Here is a 27754-nt window from a genome sequence, read left to right on the forward strand (position 1 = left end):
ACAAGGCTGACCGATATGATCATATCTGGGCTTAGGCTAATGAAAATAGAGCCTAGGAATACAGCTAACTTAACCCCGAAGCAGCTGATTAGACTATGGTTAGTGTCTTCTCTTTACTTATATCATTTGAGGTAAACTAAGTCATAATTGTCTTAATTATCTTAATCCCAGTTACTTCCTTTTCTAGTATTGTCAAGGTTGGAATTTTCTGTGCACTGTCAGTTTTAGGCAGATAATTATGGCTATATTTTTCTGGCATTTTTCTTATATACTTACAAGTTAAAGAAGGTGCCCACCTCCCCAGATTCCCTTTGTGTTATCTCTTAAGAGTCTTAGTACCCCTGAAGACTCTTCTAGAGTACCCTAACGTTCTGGTTTGCTGTCACATTACTTCTGTTTAGCTCCTTGGATTGTTGAGCCAGGATTTTTTTTTTTTTTTAATCTGTTTGGCGTCTCTTTCCTAAATTTGTAGCCTCTTGTCCTGTCCCAGGTCCACATTTCTGAATTGGAATAACACAGATCCTATATATTATCTGGGCTTCCTTTTTTTTTTTTTTTTTTAATTTTCAATGTTTATTTGTTTTTCAGAGAGAGACAGACAGACAGACAGACACAGTCAGCCTGTGAGTGGGGAAGGGGCAGAGAGAGAGGGAGACACAGAATCTGAAGCAGTCTCCAAGCTCTGAGCTGTCAGCACAGAGCCCGACACAGGGCTTGAACTCAGGAGCTATGAGATCATGACCTGAGCCAAAGTCAGATGCTTAACCCAGGCGCCCCTTAATGTTTGTTTATTTTGAGAGAGAAGGTGTGCACAAGTAAGCACGGGAGAGGCAGAGAGAGAGGGAGAGAGAGAATCCCAAGCATGCTTGGAGCTGTCCGTGCAGAGCCAGACACAGGACTCTAATTCACGAATGGTGAGATTATTACCTGAGCCAAAATGAACAGTTGGTTGCTTAACCAGCTGAGCCACCCAGGCACCCCTGGGCTTTATTTCTGTTTCTTAGTGTATTTTATCATTATTGTCGTCTGTAATTTGCACAGAATTCATTTCCTTTATTAATAATTCTTAGTCTCTACCATCTAGACATTTAAAAAGAGAAAATCTGTATTCTGTCCCAGTTGTGTGGTTTTATCACCATTCATTTAAATGCTTTAATTTTGTTGTACTATGGCTCAGCAAATTTGTACTTGTACATATTTGTTTAGTAAATTTATTTGGTAAAAGTAAGAGTAAATAACTAAAAACATGTTGTGCTAGCAAAAATATGCATAACTCATTAAATGTAGGAATTGGTGTAAACATAGAAAAATTAATGTCTAGAGCAGCTATGTGGGTTTGAGAAACAACACACAGAGTAAACTATATGTAGGGTGTGTGTGTGTATGAGAGAGAGTGAATGTGTGAGACAGTGTTAAAATTCAGCATTTTCCCCCCTTTTGACTTGAGAATTTGTGTTAACTTCACTACTTTACTACTAATAAAAATCATTGATACCATTGATTTACTAGCAAGGCTATATATCTCAGTTAAAGTACGTGTGAACCAGAGTGGTATTTTTTTCTGTTTATTTCCTAGACTCAGGGAAACATTAATTTATTCAACACATATTTAGCTGGCATCATGTCTTATACAGAATGGAAAATGTAATTTGCAAGGTATTGGAGGGATGTAACAATGTGGTCTATGTTTTCAAAGAATTTACTTTCTGCATAGTATGGAAAGTAAAAGAAATATAGGAATAATGATGTTAAGTAAAAGGTTTATTTATTACCTTTTAGATTAGGTATTCTTCTCATTTGCAAATATACCCTGTATAGCTACTACTACAATATTCAGATTCCTGATAAATGCTTGGGTTCTTGAAGGTGTTTGGGCCAAATGCACATCATTTCTAAGCAAAACTTGAGGCTGTCCCTATAAGGACAAACTCATCTCTGTGTGCCTCCTCTACTATCAATAGTTTATCAGTACATTTGATCCTTGAACTACGCAGTTAGGGACACTGACCCCCCACACAGTTAAATCCTCATTTAAGTTTTGACTCCCCCAAAACTTAACTACTAATAACTACTGTTGAAAGGAAGCCTTATGGATAATGTAAACAGTTAACACATATTTTTTGTTATATGTATTACATATGTACTATATTTTTACAATAAAGTAAGCTAGAGAAAACAAGATGTTATTAACAAAATCATAAGGAAAATAAAGTGATTTACAGTATTACATTTATCAAAAACTGTGTATAAGTGGACCCACTCATCTCAAACCATTGTGGTTTATGGGTTAACTGTACTTCACTGTAGATATCAGTTGTGTGGGTTTTCTAAACATTAAGCAATTCTGTGACAACAGCTGGGTGTCTTGCAGTTTAACTCAATTCTGACAGTATCTAACTGGAGATAGCATCACATCCGTAGGCTTAAGGGCTCAGTCCCATAGGACACATTCCCCCCTGCTGCCCCTTCATGTGCTAATAGCAAATGCAGGTTGTCATATGCTTTTGACGACCATCTGTAAATCATAGGTTCTGATTGTCTTGCCCCATACAAAAGACTGTGGTCACAATTGGGCCAAATTGGAGACATCCTATTTTGGGGAAACTTTTATGAAGTAATAATGTCTACATAAGCTGTTAATAAAGAGAATTTCCAAAAAGCATTATTCTTCTCTTCATTGATTTTTCTTAAGGTTATTTAAATATATACCCGGGATTGTGTTCAGATTTTTTGTCCCCTTGGAAATTTAAAAATTGAGGTTAAGTAACTGTACGTTGGTTTGATTTTTAGCCCTCTGGCAATAGATGTGGCTATAGATACCTAGGACTCCTAAATTCAGAATTCTTTCAGCTTATTCATGCTCAGCTTAAATGTCCCTTATGTTTTCTTAATTTTGATCATTAATATACTGAATTAATATAGATTAGATAAAATTGCCAGAATCACAAACACATTTATTTAACCAAAGTGAATTCTTCTTTTAAGCCTGTGAAAAACCTCTCAACCTTCTTTAGAAGTAATGTCATTTTCTATCTTAGATGAGTTAAATACTTGCAGGTTTGAGATTCAGCTAGAAGTTGTACATATAGGGTTATTCCCATATTTTACAATTGAGAAAACTGAGAAACTATGTAATTGTGACTTCATTTATTCAGCAACAAATATTTACTGAGTTTTTACTTATGCCATGTACTGTCCTGGGTAATAGGAATACATCAGTGAACAAGACAAATATTCCTAATATTCTGGAGCTTACATTTTAGTGGCGTTTGTCTAATTTGTAGCAAAACAAGGACATTTGATTTTGTTTAGTATTTTGATTTTCTTAGTATGAAATTGGGCTGGCAAATATTTTGCATCCTGCTTGCAGATTCAAATAGTTTGTCGTGGCTGCCTGGAACCTAAGTTATGTAAAGAATTCTAACACCATGGCAAAGTTATTGATGTCTGCTTTGGGTTTGGGAGGGGAACTGGTAGCATCATCAGATTGTCCTCAACCCTGCCATTGTCGATGTAGCTGATTTTCTCTCCCCACTCCGTTGAGCAGCATTTGCTGGTCAGGAGAAGCTGCTCTGAAGTGAGACTGCTTGGATTCAAGTCTTGCAGGTGTGCACTGCTATTATTAGGATGATGACCTAGTTTCTTACCACTTTGTACCCCATTTGTTTAGTAAAGTGGTGAAAATAATACCATCTCAGGATCATTGAGGAGTAAATGAGTTCATATACTTAAGTACTTAAAACTGTGTTTGGCACATACAGCATTTGTGATAGTTATTACTCCTCCTTTTCATTTATAATTCTGAGAGTCCCAAAGTTCTGATAATCAAAAGGTTTTTGTTAACCATTTGATGGCAGAAACCTTATTTGGAGTAACACAAAACTTTTTAGTCTTTATCCCACTTACTGAAAGTCATATACAAGTACTTTGTTGTATTTGTTTGATTTTGTTAAAACTTTCATTGGATGAAGTGTTACCTAACGTGTAGTATATTCACTTGAGTAATAAATTCCAGAACACATCTGGCTTGAAGGTTTTGATAAAGGAATGCAGACCTGTGCTAGTGAAACTCATACTGCATAACTGTGTCTTTTTTTCACATTAATATCTCAAAATTTATAATGATTTTTAAAAATTTTTTTAGGGACAGCACGAGCCGGGAAGAGGGGCAGAGGGGGAGAGAAACAATCCCAAGCAGGCTCCACTCGCAGCACGGAGCCCGACGTGGGGCTTCATTCCACAGCCCTGGGATCATGACCTGAGCTGAAATCGAGAGTCAGCCACTTAGCTGCCCCATAGTGATTTTAAATAGCTTACCTGATAAGTAATTGCCTCAGTTGATGAGTAAAAAAGTGCTTTGACTTTTAAGAGAAAAAGTAATAAATTCCCCTCAGCTATTATTCTTGAAAACTTGCTTGTAAGATTGTTTGTAATCTTTTTATTTTTACCTTAAAATTTGGAATATCTCCTTAGAGTTAAAAAATGGTTTCAAGAAACATACCAGTCTTGAGAACATAAGTTTGCCCTCCAGTAATAAGAATCATGGTTTTTTTCCCCTCTAGTTTTAAAGTGCTGTGAAAGCTATTTTGTTATTTTATCACAGTGCAGTAATCTTTCATTTAGTCAACATTCCTGTTATTGACTCTCCTGAGGAATCAATCCTGTCAGCAGAAAAAAACCAAAACAAAAGCTGAAAGTCACTAATATATATATATTTTTTAACGTTTATTCATTTTAGAGACAGAGAGAGACAGAGCATGAATGGGGGAAGGTCAGAGAGAGAGGGAGACACAGAATCTGAAACAGGCTCCAAGCTCTGAGCTGTCAGCACAGAGCCCGATGCGGGGCTCGAACTCATGGACTGTGAGATCATGACCTGAGCCGAAGTCGGTCGCCCAACCGACTGAGCCACCCCGGCGCCCCAGGTCACTAATAATTTTTTGAAATATTTCGTTTTCTTTTCAGAAGTACATAAATAGCAATAAAATATGTTAGAAGTGGAGGTCATTTATTCTTAGCTTAAATATAACTTGGATTCCTAACTTAGCACAAAATAGGATGGTTGACAGAACGGGGAGGCTTGTTGCCAGTACTTCAGTTGTATAGATAACAAACTTGACCAAGAGTTGGAAAAGTCTTTTTAAAAGTTCGTAGAATGTGGGGCACTTGGGTGCCTCAGTCGGTTAAGCTTCTGACTTCGGCTCAGGTCATAATCTCATGTCTCTTGAGTTCCAGCCCCACATCAGGCTCTGTGCTGACAGCTCAGAGCCTAGAGCCTGCTTCAGATTCTGTCTTCCCCTGTCTCTCTCTGCCCCTTCCCTGCTCTCTCTCTGTCTCTCTCTCTCAAAAATAAATAAACAAAAAATTTTTTAAAGTTGGTAGAATGTTTTAAGTATACTATTTTGATAGGAGAAGTAGCTCTGCGCAGCTCAGAGGATGTGTCCGTCTTATTCTGCTGATTCTAAGTAAGTGTTATAAAATACCATGTTACTCTTTTGCAATATTTGAGAGTTTTTCTGAAGTTGTATATGATGTATTTATAACAGATTTAGAAAATAGTTACAATATCAGTAAACAATGTTTTTAGAGAGCCCATTAAAACGGCTTACAGTATTATACTTAAAAGGGGGTATTTATGGAGAATGGGCTTGCCTGGAGCTTAAATCCTTTCAAATACCAGATAAATGAGAACTTATTAGAATACAGAGTTGATAGTTGAAAATCTCCTATGCTTTAAACCAACTATTGCCGTGAAAAAATGATACTGGGATTTTAGAGGATGGAGTGGTATTTTTATTACATTTTGTTCTAAGCTCTGGTAGAAGAGATCAAAACAAAGTAGAGATTTTATTTGTCTCTGGAAATTTTAGTATTTTTAGTGTTTCTCTTTTCTCTGGAATTCTTATCTATATGTTGGAAAGTTATTGCAAGCAGCCTTTTTGTTCATTCTTAAAAACTCAGTATGTCGGGGCGCCTAGGTGGCGCAGTCGGTTAAGCGTCCGACTTCAGCCAGGTCACAATCTCACGGTCCGGGAGTTCGAGCCCCGCGTCAGGCTCTGGGTTGATGGCTCAGAGCCTGGAGCCTGTTTCTGATTCTGTGTCTCCCTCTCTCTCTCTGCCCCTCCCCCGTTCATGCTCTGTCTCTCTCTGTCCCAAAAATAAATAAACGTTGGAAAAAAAAAAAAAAACTCAGTATGCCATTTGAGTGTATGTTGTTAAATGGTGAACTGCTTTTGTATCACAAGATGATTATACAAAGATTTCTGAGCAATACCTTGACACACTGAATTATGAGGCTAAGTATGTCTGTTTTAATATCTAAGCTCCTCGGTGATTCTGATATTTAGCTAGGTTTTGAAACCTCTGTATTAAGTATTTCATTTTATATAAAATATCACTGGGATAGCTGAGTCTTTTTACCTTTATCCTAAATTACTTACAACTGACTGAACCTTGCTTAACCCCAGAATAATTTTGTATAATTTTAGTTGGCCCTTAGGGGAGAGGGTGCTAACACTTGTTGAGAGCCTACTATTTAGAATAGTGGTATTTTTAATTTGTTAATAGTTGCTATAACCGACTTTGTCTTTAATTTGCTTCTGTACCTAAAGTATTTAAAAGTTTCTTTGTTAATTTCTTGGGATAATCAGTTTCCCAAAAAGTTCTAAAGAATGTTTAAATTCATTAAAACTCACTTGTCTTTAGTGTTTGCATTTAGTTTAAATTTTGTTTAGAGAAAACTTACAGTAAAACAGATATTGTTGAGTAATTTATATGTTTTAAGCAAGATACTCTTATTTTGGAAACCCTGGAAACTATAGTAATCGTGAAATAACTTGAGGCTGGTATTAGCTCGATGTTGAATGTTTTGCACTGGTGACCTCTAGTGGTCTTGCAGTTTAAAAGTGATCTGTCAGTATCAAGTAATTTTTTTTTTAGGTCTCATGTGATAATCACATGCTGATTGTTGAACCTGTTGAATTCAGGTGATGGAAAAAAATATGGTCCCAGTAAGTACCTTTACCCATGTTTAGAGGAAGAAAAATTGTCTCAAACAACAACAGTAGAATTTGTTATTCTGTGGGCGCCTTGTTGCCTCAGTTAAGTGTCCAGTTTCGGCTCAGGTCATGATCTCATAGTTCATGATCTTGCAGTTCATGAGTTCGAGCCTCATGTCAGGCTCTGTGCTGACAGCTTGGGGCCTGGAGTCTGCTTCAGGTTCTGTACCTCCCTCTCTCCCTGCCCCTCCCCTGCTCACACTCTGTCTCTCTCAAAAACATAAAAAAATTTTTTTTGTTGCTCCGAATTAACTGAGATTAGATATAGAAACAAATTTATAAGGTTCATTTTTGCTTATACAGTATGTTTATAGTAATGAATTTCAAGTTAATCATCACCTTTATAATCTTAAGGTCAAATAATTAAAAACATTAAAATTAGGTGACTTGGGCAAATAAAAAAATGACAGTTTGTGGTTTTTAAAAGTCCTTCCTTTATTGACAATACCATACACTCCATGGTGGAACCTTTTTCTGTAACTAAAGTGCCTAGGTCATTGACCTCATCTTTACAGTAACAACATACTTCTTAAATCTAACCATTAAGAATGATTTTTTAAAAATTTAAAAGTTATGAAAATAATTTATATGCAGAAAAGTGTATAAAACATAATTGTACAGTTTAGCCAGTTATAAAAGGAACAACCATGAGATCACTCTTGGAGAGGTCAAGAAATCAACAGAGCACTGCTGGTACCCCAGGAGCCTTAACCACCTGGTCCTTCCAAATTACTGCCTCCTTCTCTCATAGGGATAACCACTATTGGTTTTGTGCAGTCATTTTATTGCTTTTCTTCATATGCTTCTAAGTGTTCATTGTTCAAATGTATTAGTTTAGTTATATCTGATAGTGAACTTTATATAAATGGAATCATATAGGATGTTTTTTGTGTCTTGCTTTTTCCTTCAACTTTGTATTGATTCATAAATGTTATGTGTGGCTGTAGTTTGTTAATTTCCTTTGCTCTGTAGTATTTCATTGTACTAATATGCCACAATTTATTCTTCTCTAATTGATGGATATTTAGATTGTTTGCAACCTTTGGCTGTTACAAAAAATAGTTTTGGGAATATTGTTTTACATGCCTCCTAGTACATACATATGTAAATGTATTTCTTTTGGGTCTGTATCTAGGAATTTTGGGTTTAATGTATTTATATCTTCAATATAATGCAAAACTTTTATAAAGAGGCTATACCAGTTTATGGTCCCTTAAGTCATTTATGGGAATTTCTGTTCACGCTTTCTCAAAAACTGTGTTGTCAGATTTTAAAATGTTTAACCAGTTTGGTATTGTGTTACTTTATTGGAATTTTTAACTTGTATTCCTTTGAATACAGATGAGGTGAGAACTCTTTCATATCTTGATAGGCCTTTTTGATATCTTGTGATCTGTTATAGTGTAAGTCTTTTTACAATATTTCCATCAGACTCTCTTTTTAATTACATGGTATGTCTTTTTGGGGAGTGCATATGAATTCTATATTATGTATATGATCCCATTCTCAGTTAAATGTTTAGCAAATACCTTCTTCCATCTGGTTTGCCTTTTTTTTTTTTTTTTTTTTTTTTAAAGTAGGCTCCACACCCATCATGGAGCCCAGTGCAGGGTTGAACTCACAACCCTGAGATCAAGAGTCAGATGCTTAACTGACTCAGCCACCCAGGCGTCTCTGGTTTACCTTATTTATTTATTTATTAAATCTTTCTTTGAGTTTATTTATTTTGAGAGAGAGAATGTGAGCAGGATAGGGGCAAGGAAAGGGGGGGAGAGACAGAGAGAGAGAGAGAGAATGAATCTCAAGCAGGCTCCATGTTGTCATTGCAGAGGGGCCTCTATCTGATGAACTATGAGATCATGACCTGAGCAGGGGGGACAGAGAGAGAGAGGGAGACACAGAATCTGAAACAGGCTCCAGGCTCTGAGCTGTCAGCACACAGCCTCACGTGGGGCTCGAAGTCACGAATGGTGAGATCATGATCTGACTGAAGTCGGATGCTTAACCGACTGAGCCACCCAGGTGCCCCTGAAAAAGTTTTTTTAATACTTAAAAATGGTAAAGATGGTAAATACTGTGTTATGCTTTTTAGCACATTTTATAAAAGTGTATGATTAAGTAGTGTTAAGTATATTCATATTGTTGTGAAACAGATCTTCAGAACTTTTTCATCTTGCAAATCTGAAACATTAAACCCATTAAACAACAATTCTTCCCCTTTTCCTGTTTAACCACCATTCTACTTTCAGTTACTATCCATATCACTACTTCCATTTACCTCATAAATGTGAAATCATACATATTTGTCTTAATATGACTGCCTCATTTCACATGGTGTCCTGACAGTTCATTTGTATACCATGTGGCAGGATTTCTGTTTTAAGGCCAAATGATACTCCTTGGTATGTATATGAATTTTGTTTATTCATTCATCATCTGATGGGCAGTTGGGTTTCTTCCACCTCTTGGTTTTTTCGTATAGGGCTGCTATGAATATGGGCATGCAGATGTCTCTTCAAGACCTGGCTTTTAATCTTTTGGATATATATACTCAAGCGGAATTTCTGGATCATATTAATAGCTATATTTTTAATATTTTGAGGAACTGTCACAGTAATCCATGCAGGTAATGGTTATATCATAATCCAACCAACAGTGCACAAGAGTTGCAGAGTTTTTCCACATCGTCACCAACACTTATTGATGAATATTTTGAACAATTGTACAGAAAAACATCATTTAGCATCGAGCTCCCATATGTGCTGTGCTCCCAACCCCCAAAACAGTTTTCCTCTCTTGTTCACATCTTGCATTACAGTGGTACCTTTGCTTGCAGTTAACCAATTTTGATACATTGTTATTATTAAATCATGTCCATAGTTTAATGTTCATTTTGTGTTGTATTGGTCAGTGGGTTTCAACAAAAACATAATGTTACGGATTCATCATTACAGTATCCTACAGAGCAGTTTCACCACCCTTAAAATTTCCCTGTGCTTCTCCTGTTCATCTTCCTCCATACCCCTCAACACTTGGTAACCCCTGATCTTTGATACTTTTGCCTTTTCTATATGTCATAGTTGGAATCATGCAGTATGTGTAGCCTCCTCAGACTGACTTCTTTTCCTTTTTGAAATATGCACTTAAGGTTCCTTCATGTCTTTTCATGGCTTGGTAGCTCATCTCTTTATTGATGAATAATAGTCCCTTGTATGGATGTGCTACAATTTATCCATTACTTGTTGAAGGATACTTGTTTGATTCCAAGTTTGGGCAGTTAAGAATAAAGCAGCATTAAATATTCACGTATAGATTTCTGTGTGGACACAGATTTTCAGCTAATTTAGGTAAGTACCAAAGGAGCATGACTGATGGATCTTTGATAAGAGTACATTTAGTTTGTAATAACAAACTGCCAAACAGTTTTCTAAAGTTGCCATTTTCATTGGCATTCTCAGCAGCAACGATTGAGAGTTGGTGTTGATTCACATCCTGGCCCATGTTTTGATTTTCAGCCATTCTAATGGATGTGCAGTGGTAGCTCTCACTCTTACTGTAATTTGCATGTTCCTGATGACCATCATGTGGAACATCTTTTAAGATGCTTCAAATTTACCATCTGTGTATCTTCTTTGATGACATGACCATTCAGAACTTTTGCCTTTTAAAAATTTTGGTTGCTGATCAGAGTTGGCTGTTAATAATTGCTTTAAGAATTCTTTGTAGGTATTGAGTATCAGTCCTTAATCAGATAGGTGTTTTTGCAAATATTTTCTCCCAGTCTGTGGTATGTCTTTTTGTTCTCTTAATAAGGTCTTTTGCAGAACAGACATGTTTCCAATTTTAATAAAGACTGATTTTTTTTCATTGATCATGCTTTTGGTTTTTGTATTTAAAAACTCATAAACACAAAGTAACTTAGGTTTTCTCCTTTTATATCCTAAAAGTTTTATAGTTTTATAGTACATGTTTAGTATATACTATATATTTATATAGATAGTAAATATGTATCTGTGTATGTATATATATGTATACAAACACATAATAAGTGTATATATGTATATGTATATATGAATAGAGTAGGTCTTGAAGTCTGGTATTATCTTCCAGCTTGTCCTTCTGAATTGTGTTTGTTGTTCGTGGTCTTTTGCCTTTGCATATAAAATTTATTTTTATTTTTAATGTTTATTTATTTTTGAGAGAGAGCGACAGCACATAGGAGGTGTAGAGAGAGAGGGAGACAGATGATCTGAAGCAGGCTCTGTGCTGACACCAGAGAGCCCGATGTGGGGCTCAAACTCGTGAACCATGAGATCATGACCTGAGCTGAAGTCAGAAGCTTAACTGACTGAGCTACCCAGGCACCCCCCTCCCTATAAAGTTTAGAATCATTTTGTCGATATCCACAAAATAGCTTCCTTGGACTTTTGTAGGATTCCATTGAATCTACAGATGTAGTTGGGAAGATTTGACATCTCAAAATATTGAGTCTTCCTGTCCACATACATGGAATATCTCTTCATTTATTCAGATTTTTTATTTCTTTTATCAGAATTTTTTGTAGTTTTCCTTATGTAGATTCCTGTGCATCTTTTTCTGGATTTATACCCACTATTTTTCCTTGTTTGGTGCTAATGTAAATAGTATTTATTGTTCTCAGTTTCAAATTCCTATTGTTCATTGCTGGTATGTGAGAAAGCAATTAACTTTTATATATTTACCTTTTATCCTGCAACCTTGCTATAATTGCTCATTAGAGCTAGAAGGGTTTATTGTGGTGGTGGTTAGAATTTTAGAATTTTCTACATAGATATATCACCTGCAGATAGAGTTGTCTTCCTTCTTGATCTGTACACTTTAAAATTTGTCTTTTCTTTTTTATGGAATGCTTTTTGAATTTGTGTGTTATCTTTGCACAAGGGCAGTGCTGATCTTCTCTGTTGTTCCAGTTAAAATGTTCTTTTTTATTTGCCTATTGCAATAATTAGGACTTTGATTACAGTGTTGAATAGGAGTGGTGAAAGGGGACATCCTTTCATTGTTCCTGATGTTAGGAAGGAAAGCATCTAATTTCTTACTATTAAATAGGATGTTTAGTTGTAGGTTCTGGTAGATTATTATCATGTTAAAAGAGTTCCCCTCTATCCCTAGTTTCCTGAGAGTTTTTATTTTGAATGGGTAATTGATTTTGTCAAAGGCTGTTTGTGCATATATTAATATGGTCATATGGTTTTTCTTCTTAGGCCTGTTTGGCCAGTTAATGATAACATACAATAATAGATGTTCAAATGTTGAACCAGCTTGCATACCTGAGATAAATTTCACTTGTTATATAGTTCTTTGTGGATTCAGTTTGCTAATACATTGTTGAGGGATTTTGCATCGATGTTCATGAAAGAGATATTAGTAGTTTTCTTTTCTTGTGATGTCTGTCTGGTTTTGGTCTGTCTGGTATGCTGGCTTCATCAAGTGGGTTAGCAAGTGTACCTTCTGATTCTGTATCCTGGTTTCAATTATAGAGAACTGGTATCATTTCTTCCTTAAATGTTTGGTAGAAATCATCACTGAATTCATCTGGGCCTGATGCCTTCTGATTTGGAAGATAATTAATTATTGATTACATTTGTTTAATAGATACAGACCTATTCAGATGATCTGTTTCTCCTATGTGAATTTTGGTAGACTGTGTTTTAAGGATTGGTCCGTTTCATCTGAGTTATCAAGTTTGTGGGCATAGAGTTCACAATACTCCTATATTTTCCATTCACTGTTCATGGGATTAATAATGATGATACTTCCTTCATTTCTGATATTAACTTCTGACTTCACTTTTTTTTTTCTTGGTTAGCTTAGCTAGAGTTTAATCAATTTTATTGACCTTTTCAAAGAATCAGTTTCATTAATACTTATTTTCAATTTTTTAAAATCTGAATTCCAGTTAGTTAACATATAATGTAATATTGTTTTCAGTGATTCATCACTTACATATATAGCACCTGGTGCTCAACATGACTAGGGGCCCTCCTTAGTACCCATCACCCATTTAGCCCATCTCCCAATCACCCCCCTCCATCAACCTTAAGTTCTCTATCAAAAAGAGTCTCTTAATGGTTTCTCTCTTTATCTCTTTTTTCCCCTTCCCATACGTTCATCTGGTTTTTTTCTTAAATTATACGTAGGAGTGAAATCATATGGTATTTTTCTCTGCCTGACTTATTTCCCTTATCATAATACACTCTAGCTCCATCCACGTCATGGCAGTTTCATTGAAACCCTTTATTGGTTTACTGTTTTCAATTTTAATGATTTCTGCTCTAACTTCTTTTCTGCTTCCTTTAAGTTTATAATGCTGTTCTTTCTTTACTTTCCTAAGATGGAAGCTAAATGGTTGGTTTTAGGGCTTCTTTTCAAATATGTACTTTGACTGCTATAAATTTCCCTGTAAACATTGCTTTTTGTACATCCCCCATATTTTAGTAAGTTTTATATTGGTTTCATTTAGTAAAAAAAATACTTTAAAGTTTCTCCTGATATTTGACTCATGTCAGATATCCTGTGTTATTTAATCTTCATGTATTTTGTTTTTTTTTTTTTTAATTTTTTTTTTCAACGTTTATTTATTTTTGGGACAGAGAGAGACAGAGCATGAATGGGCAAGGGGCAGAGAGAGAGGGAGACACAGAATCGGAAACAGGCTCCAGGCTCTGAGCCATCAGCCCAGAGCCCGACGCGGGGCTCGAACTCCCGGACCGCGAGATCGTGACCTGGCTGAAGTCGGACGCTTAACCGACTGCGCCACCCAGGCACCCCAATCTTCATGTATTTTGAAATTTTCCCACTATCTTTTATTGATCTGCAGGGTTTTTTTTTTTTTAATGTTTATTTTATTTTGAGAGAGAAGGAATGAGTGGAGGAGTGGCAGAGAGAGAGGGAGAGAGAGAAAATCCCAAGCAGGCTCTGGCCATCAGCACAGAGCCTGACATGGGGCTCGAACTCATGAACTGTGAGATCATGCATGACCTGAGCCAAAACCAGAAGTCAGACACTTAACCAACTGAGCCACCCAGTGACCCCTTTGATCTCCATTTTAATTTTGTTGCAGTCTTAAGAGCACATACAAATTTTTGTCTTTTTTTAAGTTGAAGTATAAATAACATACAGTATTAGTTTCAGGTATACCATATAATGATTCAAGAATTCTATACATTACTCAGTGCTCATCTTGACAAGTGTACTCTAATAATCACTTTAAATGTGAATTTAAAGCCAATTAAAAGATAGACACTCTTGAAGTGGAGAGCACATTTGTATGATTTTTAATCTTTTAAATTTGTTAAAGGTGTGTTTTAAGGTTCAGAATGTGATCTGTCTTGGTGAATGGTCCATGTGGGCTTGAGAAGAATGTGAATAGCCTTGTTGGTTAAAATAATCTATAGATGTCAGTTTTCTAATTTTCTGTATGTTACATCTGTCAGTTGCTAATACAGGAGTGTAGAAGTCTCCGGCTATAGTAGTGATTTAGTCTATTTCTCCTTGTAGTCTTACCAGTTTTTGCTCACAGATTTTGACACACTTTTGTCAGTGCATACATATTAAGGATTATTATGTCTTTGACCCCTTTATCATTATGCATTCTGTCTTTTTATCCCTACTTAGCTTAATCTAAAGTCTGCTTTGTTTGAAATTAATGTAGCTGCTCCAGCTTTCTTCTTCTTTTTTTTTTTTTTTAAGTTTATTTATTTTGAGAGAGAGATAAAGAGAGAATCCCTAGCAGGCTTCACACTCAGCATGGGGCCTGATGTGGGGCTTGATCCCACTAACCGTGAGATCATGACCTAAGCCGAAATCAAGAGTCGAATGCTTAACTGACTGAACCGTCCAGGTGCCCCTCTTTCTTCTTTTTTAATGTAAGCATTTATAACTATAAGTTTTTCCCTCAACACTGCTTTTGCTGCATCTCATAGGTTTTGGTATGTTGTGTTTTCATTTTTATTCCTGAGTGTTTTCTAATTTTCCTCATGATTTAAGAGTGTGTTGTTCAATTTCCACTAATTTGTGAGTTTTCCAGTTTCTTTGTTACTAATTTCTTTATCTGTTATGGTCAGAGAAAAATTTTTTTTAATCTTTTTAAATCTGTTGAGACTTAATTTGCATGAACATATGGCCCATCCTGGAGAATATCCCACGTGTATCTGAGAAGAATGTGTATTCTTTTATTGGGTAGAGTGTTCTGTATAATACATCTGTTAGATCTAGTTGGTTTATTGTGTTATTGAAGATGTTTCCTTACCTGCTTTCTGATTCTTTGATTGGTTATTGAGAGTGGGATATTGAAGTCTCCACCTGTTACTGTGAAATTATTTCTTCCTTCAATGTTGGCTTCATATGTTTGATCATCTTATTAAGTACATAAATATTTATAATTGTTTTATCTTCTTGCTGTATTGAACTTTTTGGTAGTATATATTGTCATTTGTCTCTTGCAGTCCGTTTTGATTTAAAATCTTTTTTGTCTGGGATGCTTGGGTGACTAGTCACTTGAGTGTCCCAACTGCTCAGGTCATGATCTTGTTCATGAGTTTGAGCCCCACATCAGGCTCACTGCTGTCAGTGCAGAGCCTATTTTGGATCCTCTGTCCACCCCCCACCCCTCCCCTACTTAGGCTCGCTGTCTCACTCTCAAAAATAAACATTAAAAAATAAAATAAATTCACACAAAAATAAAATCTTTTTTGCCTGATAATAGTATAGGAGGTTTACAGATTTTAACAATAAGTGTGTTAGGCTACATGAGCCATGTTTTTGGTCTGTGTTACCTATTCTTTCATTTATTAAGCCATTTTTCACTCTGGGGCTGTCCAGAAATAAGCCTGAGGTAGGCTGCTAATCCCTGCTGTATCTTGAATAGACTTTTAAAATGGTAATGAATTTATTCATCCTTTTCTTTACGGTTAGTGCTTTTGTCTTGCTCAAGAATTCTTTCCTTAATCTGAGATTTTGAAGATATATATTACATCCTAAAAGCATTATTGTTCTGCCCTCACATTTAGGTCTATAATCCTACAACTGATGTGTCAGCCAGAAGTTTTATTTTACCTCCCTTCCCCAATGTCTTTACCATGTATACTAAGCATAAGGGGCAGAGAGAGAGAGTGAGAGAGACAGGACAGACAGAATCTGAAGCAGGCTCCAGGCTCTGAGTTGTCACCACAGAGCCTGACGCAGGGCTCGAACCCATGAACCGCAAGATCATGACTTGAGCCAGAGTCAGACACTCAACTAACTGACTGAGCCACCCAGGCACCACTCTAAGCATAATTTTTGATGTTGCCATTTTTCCTTGGTGTTGTAAACTTCTACTTTGATAAATTATGTGACTTCATATATATTGGTTTGTTTCTGGGATTTCTGTTCTGTTTTTTTGTTTGTTTTTTAATCTGTCTATCCCTGTACCAATCACTGTTTTAATTTCTCTAGTTTCAGAAACCATCTGAATTTCTGGTAGTGCAAGTTCCACCACTTCTTCCTTGGTGATTGTCTTGCCTGTTCTTGGTAATTTGAATTTTTTGGTAAATGTTAGAATCAGCCTGTCGAGTTCTACACACACACACACACACACACACACACACTGAAAGTTTGTGTGGAGTTACAGTAACTCTTAGTTTGTGTGATAATTGTTTTTTATGACTCTGCTAGTCCATTTAGATTGTTTTTTCTGTACAGATTGCAGTTTTTTGTGCAGAGATCTTGCACATTTTTGTTTATTCCTAGGTGATTTTTTTTTTTATGCCATCGTAATATGTTGTGGCTATTTCTTTTTGTGGTTACTTTTTTTTTTTTTTTTTAATTTTTAAGGCTTATTTTTGAGAGAGAGCCAGGGCGGGGGGGAGGGTGGGGTGGCGAGGGAGGCTCGGAGAGGCAGAGAGAGGGAGACTCGGAGAGGCAGAGAGAGGGAGACACAGGACTCGAAGTGGGCTCCAGGCTCCACTCTAACAGCACAGAGCTGGACGCAGGGCTCAAACTCATAAACTATCAGGTCATGACCTAAGCTGAAGTCCAATGTTTAACTGACTGAGCCACCCAGGTGCCCCTGTGGTTACTTTTTAAAGTATTTATTTGCTGAGATGATGCTACTAGTGATGAATTATGTCCTTTAAAAATAGTTCAATTCATTGTTATTAATTTATTAAATGTTGTCTCTTATTTAATTGGTCTTTTTTTTAATCACTGTCAGATATAACTTTTACCTTTTCAAAGTATCCATATAGATACTTTGTGATACAAGGTCATAAGGTCATATCCAGTAGTCATGACATATCTGGTCTTTGCTTTTACCCCCAACTCGAGGTGGTTTGGGTTAAGATATCTCCTTTAAAAGGCATTGTCTTAATGAATTCTCACCTTTTTTTTTGTTCTTTGTGTTTGTGAATTATCCTTCTTCAACTCCTCTTCAGAAGCTTCTGTGAGATTCATGCTTTTTTTGTGTGTAGTTTTTGCTTGTTTGTTTAATTTACTAGATTCTCTATATATGGATTGTTTCTAATATGAAATTGAATGCTAAGGCAAGAAGTCAAAGTGAAGTCTCACAATAGTGTTAGATTGTAGTGCCTGCTTCGGTAGCACATATACAACAACGTAAGATTCTAATAGGATGCATTACCACTGTGTAGTTTTTTTTTTTTTTTTTTTAATCCCTCAGGAACAAGACAAGGGTATTCACTTGTCACTTTTATTGAACATAGAACTGAAAGTCCTATGCATAGCATTCAGGCCAGAGGTTGGAGGAGGGAGGGAAGGCATCCAAACTGGTAAGGAAGAAGTAAAATCATCACTATTTGCAGTGACATGGTACTATATATAGAAAATCCTGAAGACTCTACCCAAAAACTATCATAACTAATAAATAAATTCAGTAAAGTCACAGGATACAAAATTTATAGAATTCTCTTGAATTTACATAAACTAATAATGAAGTGGTAGAAGGAGAAATTAAGAAAACAATCCATTTACAATTACACCAAAAGGAATGACATACCTAGGAAGAAATTTAACCAAGAAAGTGATAGACCTGTCTTTTGAACACTAGAAAATATTGATGAGAGAAATTGAAGACAACACAAAAAATGGGAGGTATATCATGTTTATGGATTGGAAGAACTAATATTGTCAGAATATCCATACTACTCAGACCAATCTACAGATTCGGTGTAACCCCTATGAAAATACCAATAGTGTATTTAACAGAACTAGAACAAACAATACTACAATTTGTATGGACCCACAAAGCACCCCAAATGGTCAAAGCAGCCATGAAAAAGAACAAAGCTGGAGGTACCACAATCCCAGATTCAAGATACACTACAAAGCTATAGTAATGAAAACAGTTTGGTACTGGCATAAAAACATTCACATGGATCAATGGAGCAGGATAGAGAACCCAGAAATAAGCCCATACTTACATGGTTAATTATGGTAAAGGAGGCAAGAGTACACAATGAGGAAGATAGTCTCTTCAGTAAATGGTGTTGGGAAAACCAGACAGCTACATGCAAAAGAATGAAAGGAGACCAATTTCTTACACGGTCCACAAAATAAATTTCACATGGATTAAGGACCTAAACATGAGACCTGAAACCATAAAACTCATGGAAGAAATCATAGGCAGTAATGTCATAGACGTCACCCTTAGCAGCAGTTTACTAATAAATATGTCCTCTCAGGCAAGGGAAACAAAAGCAAAAATAAACTATTGGGCCTACACCAAAATAAAAAGGCTTTGCACAGCGAAGGATACCGTCAGCAAAATGAAGAGCTATCTGGGGGTGCCTGGGTGGCTCAGTCAGTTAAGTGTCTGACTTCAGCTCAGGTCATGATCTCATGGTTCATGGGTTCAAGCCCTGCATCGGGCTGTCTACTGTCAGCCCAGAGGCTGCTTCAGATCCTCCCCTCTATCCCACACCTCCTCTGCTCACTTGCTCACTCACTCTCTCAAAAATAAACATTAAAAGAAAAAAGCTATCCTACTGAATGGGAGGAGATATTTGCAAATGATATATTTGATAAAGGGTTAATATCCAAAATATGTAAAAATTTATATAACTGAACACCAAAAAAAAAATAAATAAAAATTATGGCAATCTGGGAGTACCTGGTTGGCTCAGTTGGTTAAGCTTCCAACCCTTGATTTTGGCTCAGGTCATGATCTCACAGTTCATTGAGTTCAAGCCCCACATTGGTCTCTGCACTGACAATGTGGAGCCTGCTTGTAATTCTTTTTCCTTTTCTCTCTTTGCCCTTCCCCAGTTTGCATTCTTTCTCTGTCTCTCTCAAAAAAATAAAAGACAAAATATTAAAAAATAACAGCAATCTGATTTACATATGTGCAGAGGACCTAAATAGACATTTTTCCAAAGAAGATATTTGACACATGAAAAAGAGACACCAAAGAAGAGACACATGAAAAAATGCTCACATCACTAACCATCAGGGAAATACATAACAAAACCACAGAGACCTGTTGCCTTAGACCTATCAGGACAGCTAATATCAAAAAGACAAAAATTAACAGGTATTGGTGAGAATGTAGAGAAAAGAGAACCCTTGTGCATCATGGGTGGGAATGTGTAAATTGCTGGAACCACTGTGGGGAACAAGCTGGAGATTCCTCAAAAAATTAAAAATAGAGGAGCGCCTGGGTGGCTCAGTTGGTTAAGCTTCTGACTTCGGCTCAGGTCATGAACTTGTGGTTTGTGAGTTCGAGCCCCATGTCAGGCCCTGTGCTGACAGCTCAGAGCCCGGAGCCAGCTTCAGATTCTTTGTCTCTTTCTCTATTCTTCCCCTGCTTGTACTCTGTCTCTCTTTCTCAAAAAAGATTATTTTCTTTAATAAAAAAATTAAGAATAGAAATACCATATAATCCAGTAATTCCATTAGTGGGTATTTATCCACAGAAAATAGAAACACTAATTGGAAAAAGATACGTGCACCCCTGTGTTTATTGCAGCATTATTTTCAATAGCCAAGATATGAAGCAACCTAAGTGTCCATTGATAGTTGAACAAGTAAAGAAGATGGCATATTACACAATGGAATATTACTCAGCCACAAAAAGAATGAGATCTTGTCATTTGTGACAACATGGTTTGCATCTAGAAGGTTTTATGCTAAGTGAAATAAGCCAGGGAAAGACAAATATGATATGCTTTACTTTTATGTGGAATCTAAAGAACATAGTAAATTGAACAGTCATAAATACAGAGAATTAAGTGGTGGTCACCACAGGGGAGGAGGTTAGAGGGATGGGCAAAATAGGTGAAGTGGTTTAACAGGTGCAACTTGCAGTTATAGAATTGGTAAGTTAGGGGAATGAAAAGTCCAGTATAGAGAATATAGTCAGTAATATTGTAATGGTGTTGTATGTTGACGTTGGATGGTGACTGCCCTTACTGTTGTGAAAAAAAGAAAGTTAAGGCAAAAAACTTAATCAGAGTTTCTTGAAGCTGTGTGGTGAAACTGATGTTTTACATTTGCTTAAGTGCTACTTTTTTCTTTAGCAGCTTAGACTCTTAGGTTCTGAATAGTTACCATTCCTCCTGATGTTTTATTTTTGTTTTGAAATTTATATTTGGAAGTGTTATGTAGCTGTCTAACTTCACAAGTGTTAAGGAGTTGTAGATGATTCTTTTATTTCTTTATTATTTTTTTTTTTAAGGGTAATAGAGAAGAGCTTGTTTTGATGGCAGTGGACATTTAAATACTTACATGTTCTTATTAATCAATTTGATTTAGCTGGTCTGCTGGCCAGTGTATTTCTATCATAGAAAAACAGATCCAACTTACTGGGTTAAATCATCTAGCTGAATTCATTTGTTCTGATTTCATGTCCACTGAAATTTTAAAAAATAAATTATAATTTAGCTTACTAATAGTAGCTTTGCTTTTTCTTAATAAATACACCTATGGGTCATCTCAGCAAGGGCATTCTTCCCCTTGTGGAAGGTAGTTTTATTGTAATTATGTACATAATGGCAAATGTCTCCATACAGATGCCAGGCTCTTTAAAGCTGCCTCTCACAGAAAATAAGGCAATTGCAAAGAAAATAATCCCTCTCGTAGTAGAAAAATGACAACAGAAAGTAATGAGTTCTTTGAACATACAGTGGCTTTACTTAAACTATTTGCAGTACTCTAGTATTATTGTTTCAAGAATTGAAACAATTTGGAGTAGGTGGGTAGAATAGAAAAGATTACACATTTTTAAAGTATTTTGTGAACGCAAAATGGTTTTGAAGTAATGGTACTGTCTTTTGAAACAGACATCTCATTTGGGGGAAAATATTTACTTAAAAAAATAATAATTTGGGGAGGAGCCAAGATAGCAGAACAGCATGGAAGTTTTTGTGTCTTGTGTCCATGAAGAGAATAGTATTTTTTAGTTTTTTGTGACTTGTATGTTAGGAAGTAGGTTCAGTTTTTATGTATAAAATTTCCTTTTATGATTATGTAAAAAATGTTAACATTAGAGACCTTAAGATTAAGCAAATAGCTGATTTATAGTCATTGATTTTTAAAGTAATTGTATTACTAACAAAGTTTGGTTGAGTGCCTCTATCAGTTTTAAAACTTGCCATCATGAACAAGTTACTATTTATTGTTTTTTTTTTTTTTAATGTATCATTAGGAAAAAAATGAAAATAAATGAACCTGTTATATTTTTAGGCCCGGATAGCATTTTTGCAAGGAGAAAGAAAAGGACAAGAAAACTTGAAGAAGGATTTAGTAAGAAGAATAAAGATGTTAGAGTATGCATTAAAACAAGAAAGGTACGTGTGCTTCGTTTTCTTATAATACAAAGTAGAACAGTATTCTCTTTTATACCAGTGTGCATTGTATTTGAAAATACTTTGAAAGTATGAAACCCTGACCCAAATACAAGATGATACTTGGATTTGATTCTTATAAGGGAATAGAAAAGATTTAAATCTGTAAAATTGAATAGTGGGTGGCTCAGTCGGTTAAGTGTCCTACTTCAGCTCAGGTCATGATTTCACAGTTTGTGAGTTCAAACCCCACATTGGGCTCTGTGCTGACAGCTCAGAGCCTGGAACCTGCTTCAGATTCTGTGTCTTCCTCTCTCTCTGTCTCCCTCTCCTTCAAAAATATATAAACATTAGAAAAAAAAATTTATAATTGAAATTATGTCTTTTGTTATAGATGCTAAGTTTTGGAATTTTATTTTTCTTTAAAGATAAGGAAAAAAATTGTCTTCATTTTTTACATTTACATTTTTTTTCTTATATAGCAGTACACTTTTTTCTCTAATTTCCGTAAAGCTTAAAAAACAGGTATTCATATTATGTTTTGTGTTCTCAGAGAAATATATACTAGTATTTACTTAACTGTAGAAAAGGAAAAAATTTTTTTCTTTCAACAATTTGTTGTTAAATTTTCAGGGCAAAATATCACAAATTAAAATATGGCACAGAACTGAACCAAGGTGATTTGAAAATGCCAACCTTTGAATCAGGTAAAGTGGATTCTTCTGTTAACCTTCTCCTGACCCAGTTCAAGAAAAAAATTGGTTTAAGCTCTTTTTTCTGTAACAGACATGTTTTCTTCACCCTCATTTTGCTTCGATAGCATTGGTTAGTTAGATGGTTGACCACTGTAATAATGCCTAATATTTTGGGGAAAATAATAAATGAATAAAAGTAAATACTTGTATCTATATCTAAATCCTGAGGTTATTTATCCTGTTTTCCTTGTGTTGAAATGTATGTAAAATTGTGAGTGCATTTTGGTATCAGAAGTGAAAGGTAATGAAATAATTTCTACCCTTGTAGATAATTCTTGTCCCGTTCTATAAAAGTTTACTTTTTTATTATTACAAACTTCTTTTTATCTGGAGAAGCTGTGATTACCATAGTTTAATTCTGAAAATAGTAAATTTGACTGAATTTGGAAACCTCATAGGCAGCCAAATAAGAGAAGGAAAAGAATCTTCTCCACTTCATCTTGCTCTGTACCAAATCTTGCATTTTACACTAAACTAAATAGATAATGAGTGTGAGAGTAGTATCTGATGAACAATTATGCTTGGAAGAGATGGCTGGATATAGGAAAAAGCTAACAGTTTAACGTCAACTTTAGGGTTCTACATGATTACAATGTGGGTAGTCTAAACATCTAACAATGAATAAGGAATTCTTTGATTTATGTTATGCATATTGGGAATGTTATCAGTTTCTTATTTCTCAGGTATATTTAGAACTCATATACATTTTGATGGTGCATTCAAATTGAATTCTATGCTCTTCTTGGATGGTGGTTACTAAGATAAGAAGAAAGTGTATCTTTATTTGGATATGCAGTTTTTCTTCTTTTATAATAAAGTTGTACCATATCTAATAAAGTTAAAGCATATATGGTAAGGAAGATAAAACTTAGATATGGATGTTGGTTTTTTTTGTTAGGTGGCAGAGTAAATTTTAAAAAATTAATTGGTTTTTAGTTTAATGTTAATATTAAATACTTAATATTAAGTATTTAGAACTTGGGAGAAACACTTCATACACAATTTAATTTTTTACACTTACCGGTTTTATCATTTATTATATCTTCAAGTTGTTGGTATCTATATTTTAAAATAAAGAGACCAACATATCAGCAGCATGGGTTTCCTTTGATCTAGCTTTTCAGTGATGGTGAAGGTTCACTTTGACAGTAGGGAATAATATTATGGCCCCATTCTTGGAAAAGCAACAATAAAAAATAAAAAGATGGAAGGTCTATATATTTTGGGCCGTGTTGACTACAGTAGTCTTACTGCAGTTAGAGGGAGTGGGGTGGCTTCATAGAAGTTAATGAATCTGGAGCTTTTTCTTTCTAATATGGCTAGAATATTGAGAAAATAAGTATTCACTTTCTGACTCAAGGGCTGTCCCCCTAACTTGGTCTGCATAAATGTGAGGAAGGAGGCTGGTTGCAGCCACATTGTTCCTGGAGCCAGTCAGAATTGGCTAGCTGGTTTCAGTGCAATAGTGTGTGTAGAACAAATCATTAGAAGATAAGTGTCTGCTGCCTGCTAAAAACAGACTTGTTTTTATCTGTATAAACTTAAGTTTTAAGTTTTAAAACTTCGTCAAAATGAGGAATAAAATGACATTCAGGTGTTTTATTTATGGGAAGCAATATTTAATAGAGTAGATTTTCTTTATTGATGTAGAAAAACTATTCACAGTGTTTAGTGTGGGGGTGGGGAGCGATGAAGTGATGGACAATATATAACATACAAACAAAATCGGTTAAAATTACTTCAAAGTATAGATCGAGATAACCATTAAACAAATTAGTGTTGCCTTTTATATACCCAAAAATAAATCAAAATATAAAATATTGTCTTGACAGAAGTATGATACACGTTTTTATACCTATGTCTCAGTAATACGTATATATATGGCCTAAACCTAACCCTATAAAAGGGGTTGTATCTAAATATGTAAAGAGCTTTTTTGTGTATTTGGGGGGGGGAATCTATGACAGTAGGAAAATAGGCAAAAGAAAAAGCAACCCATAAGAGAAGATATCTAAGTGACCAATAAGTGTATGAAATAATGCTCAATGTTATTTGTTATTGAGGAAATACAACCAAAGTGCAGTACATACAATTAGACACCTATCAGAATGGCTAAATTAAAATGGAAAAGACAAAAAAAAAGGTCAAGTCTAAATGAGGATATAGAACAACCAAATCTACTGGTGTTGGGATTGCAGATTGATAGAACTGCTCTGAAAGTAGTTTGCCAATAAGACTAAAGGGAACATAGCCATAGCGGCATGCTCTGAAGCCCAGTAATTCCAGTCTACATACTCTACTTCTTAAAATGCATACGTGTGCTCATCATAAGGCTTGTATAAGAATGCTTATAGTGTCTTGTAGTAAAAATCTGGAAACAGCTTGAATGACCTGCAGTATTAGAATGGATACATGTAATGTGTGATTTTAGCATAATGGAATGCTATTTAGCAACAAAAGTGAAAAAGCTGTAACTACACCTAACAACATGGACAGGTAACATAACACTGAAAAATGATATAAATGATCTCATGTGTATCAAATTTAAAAATTAATCTAATTTTTATAAATCAGGATAGTATTGATACTCTTATAGAACTGTCTAGTGACTGCAGGAAGGTACAAGGAAAGCTTTTGGGACACTAATAATGTTTTGTTTATTCATCTAGGAACTGATTACATTGATGTGTTAAAAAATTTTTTGAGCTGTATATATGCTTTTGGTGTACTTCAAGGATATCTATAGAAAAATTATTTATCATAATGGAAGGTAGAAAGTAATGTCAACATTAGTGGACTGGTTAAATTAAATAGGCATATACTTTCTGTGGAATACTGTGTGATCATTTTATGTAATATGTAATATCTGTGTTCATTGACATCAAGAGAATGTTCAAATACGTTAGGTGTCAAAAGCAGCTTTATAGGACAGTATACACATTGGTGCCTCACCCCATTTTTAAGGAAAGGAGAAGTTTATATATGTATTTTGAGATGAAAAATGGGAATGATAAAGTCTCAAGTACTAACAATTTTAATGATAGGATTTGGGGCGTTGTAGTTCTTTTTACAAATGTATTTTTTTGGAGCACCTGGATAGCTCAGTAAGTTAAGCATCTGATTCTTGGTTTCCGCTCAGGTCATGATCTCACAGTTCATGGGTTCGAGGTCCGCATCAGGCTCTAGTTGACATTGCTGACCTGCGGGATATTCTCTCTCTCCTTCTTTCTCTGCCCCTTCCCCGCTTATGCGCTCTCTCTCGCTCTCTCTCCCTCTCTCTCTCTCTCTCAAAATAAATAAATAAACTTAAAGTTAAAGAATGTGTTTTTTCCTCCAGTGATTATGTATTATACATGATTTAATAGCAAACAAAATTGTATAAATAGATGAAATATATAAACAAATATAGGAGCTATTAAGATGAAATAATTATTTCTAGAACTCTTAGAAGTTCTCTCTGTTCAGGGGAGGAATGAGAAGGTGTAAATAATGGAATTGTTACAGTTAGAGAAGTAAGGCAGGGAATATTTGAATTAACTACCAGTAAGTTTTTCTTTTCATGACTCTGAGGAGTCTAAGAACCTGACAACTGTGAGCCATGCTAAAGGTTCTCAGCATTCATTGTGAGGGCTGATCTTCTATGAACCTCTGTTGTCTGCATTATCTTATTTTCATAATGGGAATTTTTAGGAAAATATTTCTTTTTTTTTTTTATTTTTTTTTTTAACGTTTATTTATTTTTGAGACAGAGAGAGACAGAGCATGAACGGGGGAGGGGCAGAGAGAGAGGGAGACACAGAATCAGAAGCAGGCTCTAGGCTCTGAGCCATTAGCCCAGAGCCCGACGCGGGGGCTCGAACTCATGGACCGCGAGATGGTGACCTGAGCTGAAGTCGGACACTTAACTGACTGAGCCACACAGGCGCCCCGAAAATATTTCTTTAGTATCATTAGTGCTGATAAGTATTTGTAAATTTCTCACTAGGGATACTTATTGAGAGCTTAACTCACCTCAGATTATTTATTAAACTCTTAGTACATATACTCATATTTGAGAATAAAATATGACCTTTTACATATAGTAGAAACTAGTTTCTGGTTTTAGTTCTAACAATGAAATTAATTATATAAAGTGTTACGAGTAAGATTTAAAGTTTCCTGATAGACTCAAAATTGAGTCATTGAATAGTTTTATATATACTAGATTTAACAGTGTTGATTTTGAATAGCTTAAGTAAATATTAAATGTAGCTTTTTAATTTTGAACCCATCAACCCAGCAGAATTCTGATAGTTAAAAAAAATTTTTTTTCAATAAATATTGAAATCACTGAAATGAAATCATTTCAAAGCCTGAGTTTTTGGTTTTTGAATCCCTTGTAGAATAGTTAATGTACTCTTAGGTTTCCCAGTTTTAAAACAAGGCAGGTTGTACCTGAGTATTTTGTTTATTGGGATAAACACATTTAAAATGACTGTAAATACTCAATAGTTGTTAATTTACTTCTATCATTTATAAAACATTCAGTTATTTTTTTTATGGGAATTTATCCCTGAGAGAACTTTGGCAATATTTTCAAGAGTGGAAATGCTGTGTGTGAAATTGTCTATTTTGTGTATGTGTTAATTTTTAGAAGAAACCAAAGACACAGAAGCTCCCACAGCACCTCAGAATAGCCAGTTAACGTGGAAGCAAGGCAGACAACTGTTAAGACAGTAAGTAATAGTTCATTTTCAGCTTTCTTTAAGGATCTAGGTATGCAAATGCTTATGTTCAGTAACTTTGCAAGTAAAAAATTATTTGATGATAATAGGACAGTGTGTATAGTTTTTATTGCTTTCTTGTTTCTTTTGACTATTGGATCTTTTTAAAGTTGGTATCCTATGAATGTTCCTTTGGACACTGCTCAGGATGATGTTGTTTTCTATTTGTCGTGTAGAATGTCATAAAAGCTAGATGGCTGGAAGGCCAGAAGAAAAACAATACAGAGTTCATACTTGTAGATACTCCCATTCCTGTTACTGCAGAATTCATGTACTTGGTTTTAAGTGGGACTGTGACTGGTTTATAGAAGGAACTTAGCTGGTAACCTGAAACCTTTCATAAGTGGCTTGCCAAATCC

At 35.3% G+C, this 27754-nt stretch overlaps 1 protein-coding gene and 1 pseudogene across 4 annotated transcripts in view; one reads left to right on the forward strand and one right to left on the reverse strand.

Annotated features, from left to right (window-relative positions):
- The window catches only part of STRN3 (striatin 3), a 107119-nt gene that overhangs the window by 29404 nt on the left and 49961 nt on the right, over positions 1-27754 (forward strand). For 3 of the 4 annotated variants that reach the window (XM_086709993.1, XM_086709990.1, XM_086709991.1), the window contains exons 2-4: positions 21777-21880; positions 22511-22584; positions 27266-27347. In XM_086709993.1, the coding sequence (XP_086566119.1) occupies positions 21777-21880; positions 22511-22584; positions 27266-27347 (260 nt within the window). Of the gene's footprint in view, positions 1-14312; positions 16611-21776; positions 21881-22510; positions 22585-27265; positions 27348-27754 lie in introns of those variants that run through there. The other variant, XM_086709992.1, reaches the window with a different exon arrangement.
- LOC147580034 (U6 spliceosomal RNA) lies at positions 11933-12018 on the reverse strand (annotated as a pseudogene).

The sequence above is a fragment of the Puma concolor genome, chromosome B3 (assembly GCF_028749965.1).
Source record: "Puma concolor isolate L17-30 chromosome B3, mPumCon1.1.hap2, whole genome shotgun sequence".
In the NCBI taxonomy this organism is placed as follows: Eukaryota; Metazoa; Chordata; class Mammalia; order Carnivora; family Felidae; genus Puma; species Puma concolor.